The sequence below is a fragment of the Trichechus manatus genome, unplaced genomic scaffold (assembly GCF_000243295.1).
Source record: "Trichechus manatus latirostris isolate Lorelei unplaced genomic scaffold, TriManLat1.0 scaffold00071, whole genome shotgun sequence".
In the NCBI taxonomy this organism is placed as follows: Eukaryota; Metazoa; Chordata; class Mammalia; order Sirenia; family Trichechidae; genus Trichechus; species Trichechus manatus.
In genome coordinates, this window is record NW_004444007.1 from 7317724 (window position 1) to 7331789 (window position 14066).

At 37.6% G+C, this 14066-nt stretch overlaps 1 protein-coding gene across 4 annotated transcripts in view; it reads right to left on the reverse strand.

Moving 5' to 3' along the window:
• PPA2 (inorganic pyrophosphatase 2) overlaps positions 1-14066 on the reverse strand; it is a 127135-nt gene that overhangs the window by 76147 nt on the left and 36922 nt on the right. For all 4 annotated transcript variants that reach the window (XM_004380203.3, XM_023734764.1, XM_023734763.1 and 1 more), the window contains one exon: positions 9033-9119. In XM_004380203.3, coding sequence (XP_004380260.2) covers positions 9033-9119 — 87 coding nt within the window. The remainder of the gene's footprint in view (positions 1-9032; positions 9120-14066) is intronic.

Sequence of the window (14066 nt, forward strand, 5' to 3'; positions counted from 1 at the left end):
CAAAGAATTATCCAGCCCCAAAGGTAAAGAGTGCTTGCTGGGTTTGAGGAACCCTGAAGTAGAATTTGGTTGCAGAAGAGTCAGGATTCCCAGGAATCATAAATTATTTTTAAAAAGCACATTTTAAAATTGTTTAATTTGTTTTTATTCACAAAATTTATTTTGAAATTTTACACGTAATGAGATTTTTATGGGTTATATGGCCATCAGGAAGCATATCCAAGGGATTACCAAGTTTCATCAGCAGAATAATACATACTCTTTGATTTCATCACAACAGAAAGGGATAGCTTTATTTCAGTTAAACCAATGCCTTGCCGTAACACCTTTAAAAAATGAAAACGAAACTCTCATTCAAACCAAAAGCTAGGGAGAAGAGACTTAGGACCAAAGGCCAAAATTCTTACAAAAACTTCCACAATTCAAATCAATCTAAATAAACTCAACAAATTTACACTGAATGTATATTTAGTCTTCTGTTAAGACACCAAACAAATAATACAAATTCTCAAGAAACCTACAACCTTAAAAATTTCTATATTTGGGGATGTCCTAAATCTGTTATCAACTTCCACGATTCTGCTCCTTTCCCTTTTCCTATTAACAATGTGGTGTTAAAAGAGACTTTATACCACACTGTTTCTTGAGGATGATTTTAGCACTGTTTCACAGGCAGGCACAAAAGAAAGGAGCGCAACCCAACAAAGACCTATTCTTTAAATGGTGTTGAAGTATTTATTTTATATCTAGTAAATATTATTTCAGGTCTCATTAACTAAAAGAACAAATACCTCTGGCTAGAAAATGAAACCTATCCTCCCACTCCCCTTATACAACTGTCGGTCTACCCTTCCAAGGTAATTAATGTACGTTAACAGATTCTGTTACCAATTCTTTGGGAATCAAGTAGTTCGCCATGTTTGAAAAAAATGAGCTGAGACTCTCAAACGAGAGAACAGGTATGCCTAAAAGGTTTTAGGCAGAATCAGGCTAGGATTATTATTGATTTTTCTGGTTATTATAGAAAAATTTCCAAAGATAAGATTTTTAAGTCACAGTAATATGGGATTGAATTCTTCCTCCACCATCCCTAGATGTTACCTTAGGCAAATTACTTCATCCAGCGTTTTAGGTCTTAGTTTCTCCACAGTAAAATGGAGATGATATCACATATTCCTCACAGGGCTAAAGTAACGAGCAAAGGAGATAAAAGATACATTAACCAGAACATAAGAGGTCGTCTACAGGTGTTATTTTTCTTCTCTCTGGGCTCTGTAAGTACTTATCAGCTCACACTTATCAACTGGAGCTTGGTATGAGCAGAATATAACAGTGGACTACAACAAAAGTTCTATGCTGATCCAGAACTTGAAGAAAGGGCAAAACTGCAACTGGACCCAGTCAACACAGGAAAACTATGGAAAGCAAAACTGTTTAATATCTCTTATCCTATACATTGGAACCCTGGTGGCACAGTGATTAAGAACTTGGCTACTAACCAAAAGGTCGGCAGTTCAAATCCACCAGTCGCTCCTTGGAAACCCTATGGGCCATTCTACTCTGTCCTATAGGGTCACTATGAGTCAGAACTGACTCAACGGCAACAGGTTTGATGGTTTTTGTTATCCTACGTATTAGTTTTCTATTGTACTGCAACAAATCACCACAAACTTCAAGCTTCAAACAACACAAATTTATATCTCACAGTTTCTGTGGGTCGAGTCCAGCCATGCTTAGGGTTTACAAGGCCAAAATCAAGATGCTGGCCAGGCTGGGCTGTTGACTCAAGGCCACAGGGAAGAATTCACGTCAAAGCTCATTTTAGATTGTTGTCCAAATTCAGTTGCTTGCAGCTGTAGCACTGAGGTCCTCGTTTCCTTGCTGGATATCAGCCCAGGAATGTTCTCTGCAACTAGAAACCCGCCACATTCTTTCTCACATGCCCTCCTTCCGCCATCTTTAAATTTCATACGCATCTTCAAATCTGTCACATCTTCAAATCAGCAATGGTGTGCCAGACCTCTCAAACTTTGAATCTCTGATTTCCTCTTCTGCTGCCAGGCAGGGAAAGCTCTTTGCTTTTCAGGACTCATGTAATTATACTGGGCCTGGACAGATAATCTGGGACAATCTCCCTACTTTAAAGTAAACTGTGCCATATAACATAACATATCAAGGTAGTAATATCTCATTATATTCACAGACAATAGAGATGGGGGGGGACATCTTTGGGGGGTAATCTTAGAAATGTTGCCTACCTCATCCACAAGAAATTAAAAAGGAAAATCTATATTCAGAAAAAATTTTAAGTGTATCAATTCAATAGTACAAAATAAACTGGAAAAAATGACCAACAAAATTAAAATGTTTACATATTTATTGAAAGAGAAAGATAAAAACAGTATGATTTACTAGGACAGCAAGATTGTAAGAATAAGGTTTCTGTTTGAGTTAATTTCTATTAAATAGTTAAAATTTTCTTGTACAATACACCTTTGAGCAGCTGATATTTGACAAAGGCCCAAAGTCCATTAACTGGGGAAAAGACAAGTCTCTTTAACAAATGGTGCTGGCATAACTGGATATCCTTCTGCAAAAAACTGAAACAAGACCCATACCTCATACCATGCACAAAAACTAACTCAAAATGGATCAAAGACCTAAATATAAAATCAAAAACAATAAAGATCATGGAAGAAAAAACAGAGACAACGCTAGGAGCCCTAATACCTGGCATAAACACATTACGAACCATAAGTAACAATGCACAAATACTAGAAAAGAAAATAGATAACTGGGAGCTCCTAAAAAGCTAACACTTATGCTCATCAGAAGACTTCACCAAAAGAGTAAAAATACAACCTACAGACTGGGAAAAAATTTTTGGCTACGACAAATCCAATCAGTGTCTAATCTCAAAAATCTACAAGATACTGCAAAACCTCAACAACAAAAAGACAAACAACCCAATTAAAAAATGGGCAAAGGACATGAACAGGCACTTCACCAAAGAAGATATTCAGGCTAACAGACACATGAGGAAATGCTAACAATCGTTAGCCGTTAGAAAACTGCAAATCAAAACTACAATGAGATACCATCTCATCCCAACAAGGCTAGCATTAATACAAAATAATAAACGCTAGAGAGGTTGTGGAGAGACTGGAACACTTATACATTGTCGGTGGGAATGTAAAACAGTACAACCACTTTGGAAATCGATTTGGCACTTCCTTAAAAAGCTAGAAATAGAAGTATCATATAATCCAGCATTCCCACTCCTTAGAATATATCCTAGAGAAATAAGAGCCGTCACATGAATAGATATATGCACACCCATGTTCACTGCATCACTCTTCACGATACCAAAAAGATGGAAACAATCCAGGTGCCTATCAATGGACGAATGGATAAACAAATTATGGTATACTGACACAACCGAATACTACGCAACGATAAAGAACAACAATGAATCTGTGAAACATAACATGGAGGAATCTGGAAGGCATTATGCTGAGTGAATTTAGTCAGTCGCAAAAGGACTAATATTGTATAAGACCACTATTATAAGAACTCAAGAAAAGGTTTAAACAGAGAAGAAAACATTTTTTGATGGTTATCAGGGTGGGGAGGGAGGGAGAGGGTTATTTACTAACTAGATAGTAGACAATTATCTTAGGTGAAGGGAAGGACAACACATACTACAGGGGAAGTCAGCACAACTGGACTAAATGAAGAGCTAAGAAGTTTCCTGAATACAACCAAACACTTCGAGGGACAGAGTAGCAGGGGCAGCGATCTGGGGACCATGCTTTCAGGGGACATCTAGGTCAATTGGCATAATGAAGTTTATTAAGAAAAGGTTCTGCATCTCTTTTTGGTGAGTGGCGTCTGGGGTCTTAAAAGCTAACGAGCAGCCACCTAAGATGCATCAATTGGTCCCCACTCTCCTGGAGCAAAGGAGAATGAAGAACACCAAAGACACAAGGAAAATATTAGCCCAAGAGACAGTAAGGGCCACATAAACCAGAGACTCCATCAGCCTGAGACCAGAAGAACTAAATGGTGTCTGGCTACCACAAATGACTGCCCTGGCATGGAACACAACAGAGAGTCCCTGATGGAGCAGGAGAAAAGTGGGGTATAGAACACAAATTCTAGTAAAAAGACCAGACTTAATGGTCTGACTGAGACTGGTGGGACCCCAGAAGACATGGCCTCCAGACTCTCTGTTAGCCCAGAACTGAAACCATTTCTGAAGCGAACTCTTCAGACAAAGATTAGACTGGATATGACATAAAATGATACTCGTGAAGAGAGTGCTTCTTTGCTCAAGTAGATAATCAGACTAAATGGGCAGTTCCTGTTTGGAGGTGAGATGAGAAGGCAAAAAGGGACAGGAGCTGGTTGAATGGACATGGGAAATCCGGGGTAGAAAGTGTGCTGTCACATTACAGGGAGAGCAACTAGGGTCACATAACAATGTGTGTATAAATTTTTGTATGAGAAACCAACTTGAACTGTAAACTTTCACTTAAAGCACAATAAAAAAAAGTAATTTTTTTCTTGTACAATAAAGAACACTGAAGAAAACATAAATAAAATCCCTAAAAAGAAGGAATTTCAGTCAAAGATAAAAACAGAACCAGGCAAAAATAAGAAATCTGTTCCCATGGAAGGAAAAAAAAATTACATTTTAGTGATCATTTGCTTTTAGTGATTATTAGGACTGTATAACATTTTACATAAGGTTACTATGAGTTGGAGTCGACCTGACAGCACCTAACAACAACACAGGTTTAAATAGTAACCAGATCTACAAAATGGTGAGTTCTAGAATAAACTAGCAATATTTTACTTCCTGACAATTGTAGTGCCTAGAAATTCATTTTTCCTTTCATATGACTTGTAATAATTCTATGATTCTAGGATGTCTTTCCTACTCTTGGTCCATAGGAATTTTTCCTATACCTTATGATATTATGGTCTACATTAAACCGGAAGAATACTCATCAGCCCATTTATAATTAATACATTTACACATAAAATAATAGTCAATATATTTGTCAGTAATTAGATAATAAGCATCTACTACGCACCAACCTTTCCACGTACCAGGCAAAAATGCTTTCGAGATTATTATTTGATTATATACACCATATTAAAAATCACTTATATTTAAAGCCTTTAATGTTATTCTGCATACTTTGGCAGGTTTATTTAAAAATCGATATATTAAGTTTTCTTAGGGTGATCCATTTGTTTTGTCAGTAACAAAGTAGTGTTACTAAGTCAAATCAATTTATCAGGTACATACATTTTCATATGAGTTCTTTCAGTTACCAGTTTCATTAATGACATGCTCACTGACAAATTTTCACATGGTTGAAAATAAGATGCTTCCATTCAGTATTTTTATTCACACCTAATACTTGCATAAGGGTTTAAATTAACTTAATAACTTGAACTAAATATGAACTGAATGGCCCCAGGGAATACTTCCTCAGAATAAAAGTTTTCTAATATATAATCTTTCCATCAATGTAATGTTATTTAATTTAGTAACCCTTACTTATCATGAAATAAGACATGGGAAAGTACCTACTTAAAGTACCTAGCACAGCATCTAAAACACAGGAGGTACTCATTAAAATATCTATATGCTTCACCCTGGTGGGTAGTGGTTAAGGGCTACAGCTGCTGACCAAAAGATCCGCAGTTCAAATCCACCGGGCGCTCCTTGGAAACCCTATGGGCCAGTTCTACTCCGTGCTATTGGGTTGCTATGAGTTGGAATCAATTCAACGGCACCGGGTTTGATTTTTCCTCCTGATCCATTCATTTTACATACAACTTTACTATCCTCTGGAGAGAAAATGTCCAAAACTAAATTTGTAAGCTACAGCTTAAATTTGGAAAAAAGCTAACAATTTGGCTGGAGAGAGACAGGAATTATGGAATCTCACACACATACACAAAAATAATTCTAACCCCAATTTGAATGTTAAAAACTAGAAATACAAGTTTGAATGGAGATCTCCCACCTGCAGAAAAGGAGTAACAAGGAGGGAGAAATAAGGGAAGGAGGGGAGGAGGAATCCTGGGGAGAAGAAGAATAGAAGGGAGAAGAAAAGATGAAGGAAGAGGAAGACCCGGGGAAAAAAAGCAAAAGGAAGAAAGTAAAAGATACAAGAGGATGAAGAAGAAAAGGAGGAAAAATAAGAAGGGAGAATGAGGAAGAAGAAAAAGACAGTAAAGCCACAAAACAATATGGTAAATAAACTGATGAACAGTCAGCAGTAACTATTTAGTAAATAATATTCTAGAAGTCTGTAAGTGCTAATGTGAGCTTCCAGGCATAAATGACTTAATCTAAACTAGAAGAATATAACTCAATAATTCAATCTGGTATTTCTTAAATTAAGAATATGCTACATGTCAGGCAAGGTCCCTGGGTGACGCAAACAGTTTGTGCTCAACTACTGACCTAAAGGTTGGTGGTTCAAACCCATCCAGCGGCACTGCAGAAGAAAGGCCTGGCGATCTGCTTCTGTAAAAATTACAGCCAAGAAAACCCTATGAAGCTCAGTTCTGTTCTATAACACACAAGGTTGCCATGAGTCGAAATCAACTCAACAGCTTTTTTTTTTTTTTATTAAATGTGTCAGGCACCGAGTTAAGCACTATTAATAGTTACAATGGTGAGTGAAGTCTTATCCTCACAGAGCTGTCATCTCAAAGAGAAGACAATTAACAAACAACAAAGCATAGTTAATACTATGGCGATTATTTTGGTCTACAAAGGATCAAAGAAAGCATTCCAGAGAAAGTGATATTTTAGCTGAGATCCAAAGGATGAGTAAGGAGAAGTGAAATGAAAGAGAAAAGTAAAGAGAAGGCGGAAGAAAAATCTATTCTACACAGAAGGGACAGTTTGTGCAAAGGCCTAGACAAGAGCAAGATGTACTACAGGAATTGAAAGAGTAGCGCTAGAAGGTAGTGTGCAAGAGAAGTCAGAAAAAGAGGTAGGAACCAGGTCCTGAAAGAGTAAAGCAGGAAAAGAGTTTGAAATAAGCGATGGTAGGGAAAACAATACTCAGCAAGGAAACTGGTTAGCTGCAGTAATAATACTAGTGAGAAATAACAGTGGACCAGACTAGGCTAGTAGCAGTGAGAATGGAAAGAAGTAGGCAGATTTAAAGGCTATTTAGGACACAGAATGAGTACTTTATGATTAACAGATGAGGAAAAGCAAAGAAGAATCAAGAATAACTCCTGGATTTCTGGCTTAAGAATCCAGGGAAGAGGAGAGATGTCATTCACTGAAACTAAATATATTTAGAGGGGTGGAAATAATGAATTCAGTTTTGGACACGCTGAGTTTGAATCGCCTGGGTGACAACCAAGTGTAGATGTAGGCAGTTGAGTGTATGGGTCTGAGCAGAAGATATCAATTTGGGAGCAAAATCATGAATTCTTGAGATTGGATCACCAAGGGAGTCCCTATAGGGGGAGAAAAGGAGAGGGGCAAGGGTACAACCCTTAAGTTAATCAATAGTTATTGGGTAGGCAGAAGAAAAGGAGTTGGCAAAAGAAACCAAGGAGAAGGAACCAGAATGATAAGAGAAAATCCAAAATATCAAGATATAATGAAAGTCAAGCAAACAGATCGTTTCAAGAGGGAAGATGAGGTTAAAAGTACACAATGCTAAGGTAAATTCAAGTTAGACAAAGCCTATAAACCGGCCTATTGGATTTGGCTAAAAGAAAAGATACCACTAACCTCAATGAGAGTAGTTTCATTGAAATAATGAGGATGGAAACAATTTTGCAATGGGTAGAAGATTAAGTTGTTGTTGTTAGGTGACATCAAGTGGGTTCCAGCTCATGGTGACCCCTACGTACAAAAGAACAAAACACTGTCTGGTCCTGTGCCATCCTTACAATCATTGTTATGTCTGAGTCTATTGTTGCAGCCACTGTGTCAAGAGGTCTTCCTCTTTTTCACTGACCCTCTACCAAAGTAAGAAGATTAAGTGGAAAGTAGGAAATAGAGATGAGTGTTGAAAACTTTTTGAGTCTTCATGTGAAGGGGAAGAAGAGAGGAGGCATATGGGAGGAAGCCAGTAAAGAAAGATAAGTGGTAAATACAGGAAAGAGAAGTGATAAGAAAATATCGTTACTCAAGAGGCAGGACGGGACACAATCTAGAGCACAGGAAGCCCTGGTCTTAGATAAGAAAGACAACACTCACAGTAATAGAACAAAGGGAAGAAATAATATTTGCAGGTACAGTATGAGGAGGACAGGTGAGGGAGTTCTTATCTGTTGGTTTCTCTTGTTGTTATGTGCTGTCAAGTCCATTCCAACTCATAGCGACTCCTGTACAAGAGACTCTACAAAATTAAGGACAAGATTTTCTGCTGAGAACAAGAAGAAAGTAGCAAGAGTTGAACATGTGCAGAGAACAAGAAATATCAGCAATAGAAGCAGGAGAAAACAGGAGAAAGGACTAAGGACACACAGAAGAATTGTGTGGGTTTGTGGGGTTTGTTTTTCCCCAGTAGGACATGGCAGCCTGGATGCGGGTACAAAAAAGAATGCCAACTAGCTTTCTTCACTACTGAAGTTTCTGCCTGGATAATGGACAAGAGAATTGAAGACAGAAGTCTACAAACTTTTTCTATAAAGGGGCACACAGTAAATATTCTAGGCTTTGTGAACCCTAAGATCTCTGCTATGACTACTCAGCTCTGCTGTTGTGGCAGTCATAGACAATATGTAACTGAATGGGCACAGCTGTCTTCCAATAAAACTTTATTTACAAAAGTGGTGGGCTGGATTTGGCCCACACGCTGTAGCTTGCCAACGCCTGGTTTAAGAGAAGGAAGTAAAGATTCAAGAAGGGACTGATATTAGAGGGCTAGAATTTTGAAGAGTTGAAGAACTGGTGCCTGCAGAGAAGAACTGCAAGTTTATGGCATGAATAAACAGGAACACATGTAAGAATTAACATAGTAAATAAAACAAACCTTTGAGCCTATTTCACAAACATCAATAGGATCGTTATCTCCACAGCAGTCTGTGCCCTTATCTTTTTGATGGGGATCTTCCCAAGTCTAAACAAAATAAAAAACAGAAATATAGGTTAGTACTCACTATAATTTATCTTAATCTTTCCATAAAACCATAAAGCTTCACAGATAGCCATAATCCAAAAAAAAAAAAAAAAAACCTCAGAAATTACATAAGGAAGGCCAACACGCTAGTACATCCTTAAACATCACAGTAATTGAATCAGATTTTACAGTATTTCCTCTCTTCTGTCTCTCATTTATCTGTATAATCACATCTGAAAGTGGGTGGTATTTCCAGACATACTCCAAACACTTCCAGACATTTTCCAAATTTAGTCAGTGTCTAAGTTCACGTTCACATTTAAAGTTTCAGTTCTGATGTTCCCATCATCTGTGCCCTTGTTTCCACTGCCTACCTAAACTGTTGCTTCCATCTTTCCTCGTTTCTTCTGATGTGATAACAGGAGAAACCAAAACACCAAACCCATTGCCATCGAGTTGATTCCGACTCATAGCGACCCTACAGGACAAAGCAGAACTGCCCCATAGGGTTTCCAAGGAATGGCTGGTGGATTCAAACTGCCAACCTCTTACAATGCCTAAATTTTGGTAGCAATAGCATTTGAAGGCAATTACTTTCATATATAACCTCATTTGTTTTTATGGCTCTTTTCTTATACTTTATCTACTCTCAGAATCTCCGAAGTAACATTTTTCTGTAAAGGTTCTATTCTTTCTCACTCTTGCCATTTCTGCTGCTGCTTCTTTTTTTTTCTTTCCTGTTACCTATTACAGGCATCTACTTATACAGCAAAATATTTATTAAGTACCTACTCTGGCCAGGAGCTATGGATGGAAATAAATACACAGGACACTGTCAATGCCCTGGAGAGTGTCATGTTAATAAATGTTATAATATTTGTGACAAATGTTATAAAAGTAATAATGGGGAATCTAAGATGGGATCAAAGTACAGTCAGAATCAAAATACCTAGAAGCAGAATTGGAAAATACCTGAGAGGTTGTCATCTAACTCTTCCTGCCTAATGCAGGAATCCTCTCATGTACCTCCACCACCCCACTCCCGGAAGACAATAAATGTAACAAACTAGAAGCCACACTGGCCTAAATGAAGTAGTGCAGTGGTTAAGAGCTCGCCTGCTAACCTAAAGGTCAGTGGTTTGAATCTACCAGTCGCTCCTTGGAAACCCTATGGGGCAGTTCTACTCTGTCCTATAGGGTCGCTATGAGTCGGAATCAACTCAACAGCAATGGGTTTGTTTGTTTTTTATCCTACATCAGCTTCAAACTGCCATGGCTGAGACATCCAGACCTAGTTTCCTCACCTATAAAAAGAATGGCTTAAATAAGCCTAATAGTCTATGATTGTTAGTAGTCATTCATACTCTGCATGAATACTAGCAGTGAAAAGAAGTTCACAATTTTATGAGATAATGTGGCCCATTTTGACCAGCCTTAATTTTAAGAAAGTCCTTCCTTATATTAAGACAAAATCTGTCTTCATATAACTGGTATTCTTTTGGTTTCAATGGGTGTTCTGTTGGTTGGTTGGCTGGTTAGTTTGTGTTCATTATCTATCAGTTTAGTTCCTTCTGTTTGATGGAATAAGTACAAAAGTGAGAAATTTTTAAGCTATACAGTGTTGTCAGTTTTAGGGCTAATCTACCAGTTCTTCATAATCTCCGTTTACCAGCAAAAATACCAGACAGGCAGAGTTCTATTTCCAGCTCTGCCTTTAATACTCACATCTACTGGCCTCATTTTTTACTACAAAGGGAGATGTACACTAAATGACCTCTGATTTATTTGAAAATATAGTATCATTTCAAGCAATAACCAGGAGAGGAAATCTTGGTAAATTTAAAACTTTGAGCATGCGCTCCTGTGGAGCTTTAGGTGTATAACCTGGGCACAGAAGCAACTAGAAAAGCACAAAGTCTGGCTGGAGAAGAAACATCCAGAAGAGGAAGTTCCAATCTCCTTAATATTTGTTTCAAAAAGTGACAAAATACTAGTATCCACAGTTTACAAAGAACTTCTAAAACTACATAAGAAAATGGCAACCAAATACAAAATCAGGTAAAGACGCAAACAGGTAATTGAAAGAACAGGAAAGATGAAGGTCCTTTAAATATATGAAAAGATGCCCATTCTGATCAGAGGAATACAAATTAAAATCCTAATGAGACACTATTTCACAAACTTAAAAATCTAATAATGCCAAATATTAATAAAGATAGAGGGCACCTGGATCTCTATATACTGCCATCAGGAGTGTAAATTGTTACAAAGTCTTTTGTAAACAATTTGGGGATATCTAGTAAAGCAGGCGTGTAACTCACAACCCAAAAATTTGTCTCCTAGTTATTAACTTTATAGAAAAATTTTAACATGGACAAAAGAAAGACAACAAAAAGTTGAAAACAATCTATCAACAGGAAAATAAATAAGCTGCTACACTCATATAAAGAACTGCTACACTATCAGGCTATGAAAATGAATAAATCAGAATACATATATGATTGATCTAGCCTAAAAGAAATCTTATTCATTCTTGTGCAGGTGTTTGCGATCATTACACCTTACTATCTATGAATATGAATCAATATGTTCATAATCACTTTAGGTGTCTTTTAAATTTTTGAATTGTATACAGTTGTATATAAAGGTGGTTCTTTGGAACTACTTCGTGAGTAACCAGGATTCCTATCATGTCAAAGGAAGTAAGATCTGCTCAACCCCTACCTAAACTTTTCCAGCTTCAATGTGAAGCAAAAGCCTCTACCAGTTTTTCCACTCTTAGCAGCCAGCATCAGTAGCAACTGTGTCATCATCATTGAGATAACATCATTGAAAACTTATTAAGGGACTAAACACCTTACTTCGATCATCTCATTCATGCTCACAGTAACCCTGTGGGTTAGGCGGTACGATGAACCCCACTGTACAGATGAACAAGTAAGCCCAGAGAGATTGAGTCACCTGTTGCAGGTTACAAAGCTAGTAAATAGAACTATGATAGTGAGGGTCAATGAATCAAACTTACAATGAAATTCAAAATAATAAATACGTCAATATTACATTAAGACTGAAGAAGATTCTGAATTTAAAGTTATTTGAGTCCTTTAACAGTATCCAAATGGATCTTCTAAATATTCACTCACAGAGATATAACACTGGAAGAACCAGCTATACGTGGGTAAAATGAACTTTTGGGAAAAGCAAATATGATATTTAACCAGGCCAAGCTCAAACTTGAAGGTAGGCATTTTTGCTAGTGCAAGAGAAGTTAGTAGGGTTAACAGTCTAGACAAGTTCTTAGGGTTAACAGTCTAGACAGCTGAAGGTCTGAAATAACGAAAGCACAATGATCAATCACAAGCTGAAGAGAGACTACTGTTTAAATGTTCTTCCAAGTATGGTTGGCGTGGTAACTGCTCTGAACAAATTTCCTGCTACTATAAAACAAATCATATACCACACACATACCTGTACCTATGAAATAAACGCAACACACACACAATGCACTGATTCATTCCACAAATATTCACTGACCTGTGCCAGGCCGATGTTGGACAGTTAGACTGTATCTGCGAACAAAAAAGACAGAAGCCCTGACCTCATGGAGTCTGCCTTCTAGCTGGAAGAAACTGACCAAAAAAACCACATAATAAATAACTAAATTACACAACATGTTAGAAGATGGTAAGTACTGGGGGGAAAAATAGAGTATGGAAGGGGAAATGGGAGTACAGGAGGCAGTGTTAATTTTTTAAAGGGTGTTCAGGGCAGACATCATGACAAAGGTGACTTAACAGCAAAAGTAAGGAGGGGAGGTGAGCCATGTGCACACCTGGGAAGTGTTCCAGGCTAGAAGACACCATAAACTGAAGGCCTGAGGCAGAAATGTGCCTGGAGTATTAGAGGAATCCTGAGAACGCCAGTGGGGCTGAAGGGGAGTTGAAGCAGAAGAAAAAGAAGGGGAGTTGGAGCTAAGTAAATGGGACTAGGGGCTGGCCTTCATTTTAATAGACTCACTCTGAACGTCGACAATCAAGCAAGAAGATATTAGGTAGAAATATCCCTTCCCATAAACAAATGGCATAATTTAAACTTTTAAAAAACATCATTTGAGTTAGTTAATTTTGTTTGCAAAATAATTAACATATATGCCACCTACAGTGTATTCTTTCCCTAGAGACTAAAATACACACACACACACACACACACACACACACACACAGTTAATGTAAGATCAGCTTGGATTTAAAAAGATCTCTGTTTAAAAACGGCAGAGAGAAAGAAAACAGGTCTATTTCTTCTCCCTCACTTCCACTGTGGGCACACGGCCTCCTTTTTGTAACTCAAACACACTAGGCCTACTCCCACCTCAGCACTTACATACTTGGCTGTTTTTTGTGGGACTGCTCTTTCCCTAAGTGACCAAACTATTTGTTTCCTCACTTCCTTTACATCTTTACTCAATAACGCCTTCTCATCGAGGCCTCCACCCCATCTAAATTGTAACAATCCCCAAACACACAAGCTCCATTCCCTGCTTTATTTTTCTCCATCACATTTACCACCATCTCACATAACATCCATTTTATTTTTTATTTTGTTTATTGTCTCTTGGCCTGGAATAAAAGTAGTAGAGGAATTTTGTGTCAGTTTTATCACTACTTTACCTCCAATACTTCCAAGAGTGCCTGGTAAATATCAGGCACTCAAAAAATACTTACTGAACCCATACCTCACACCGTATACAAAAACTACTTCAAAATGGATCGAAGACCTGAATATAAAGCCTAAAACTATAAAGTTCATAGAAGAAAAAGTAGGACCAACACTTCAGGACTTAATACATGGCATTAACAGGATACAAACCATAACCATCAACGCACAAACCCCAACAGATAAGCTAGATAACTGGGATCTTCTAAAAATCAAACACCTATGCTCTTCAAA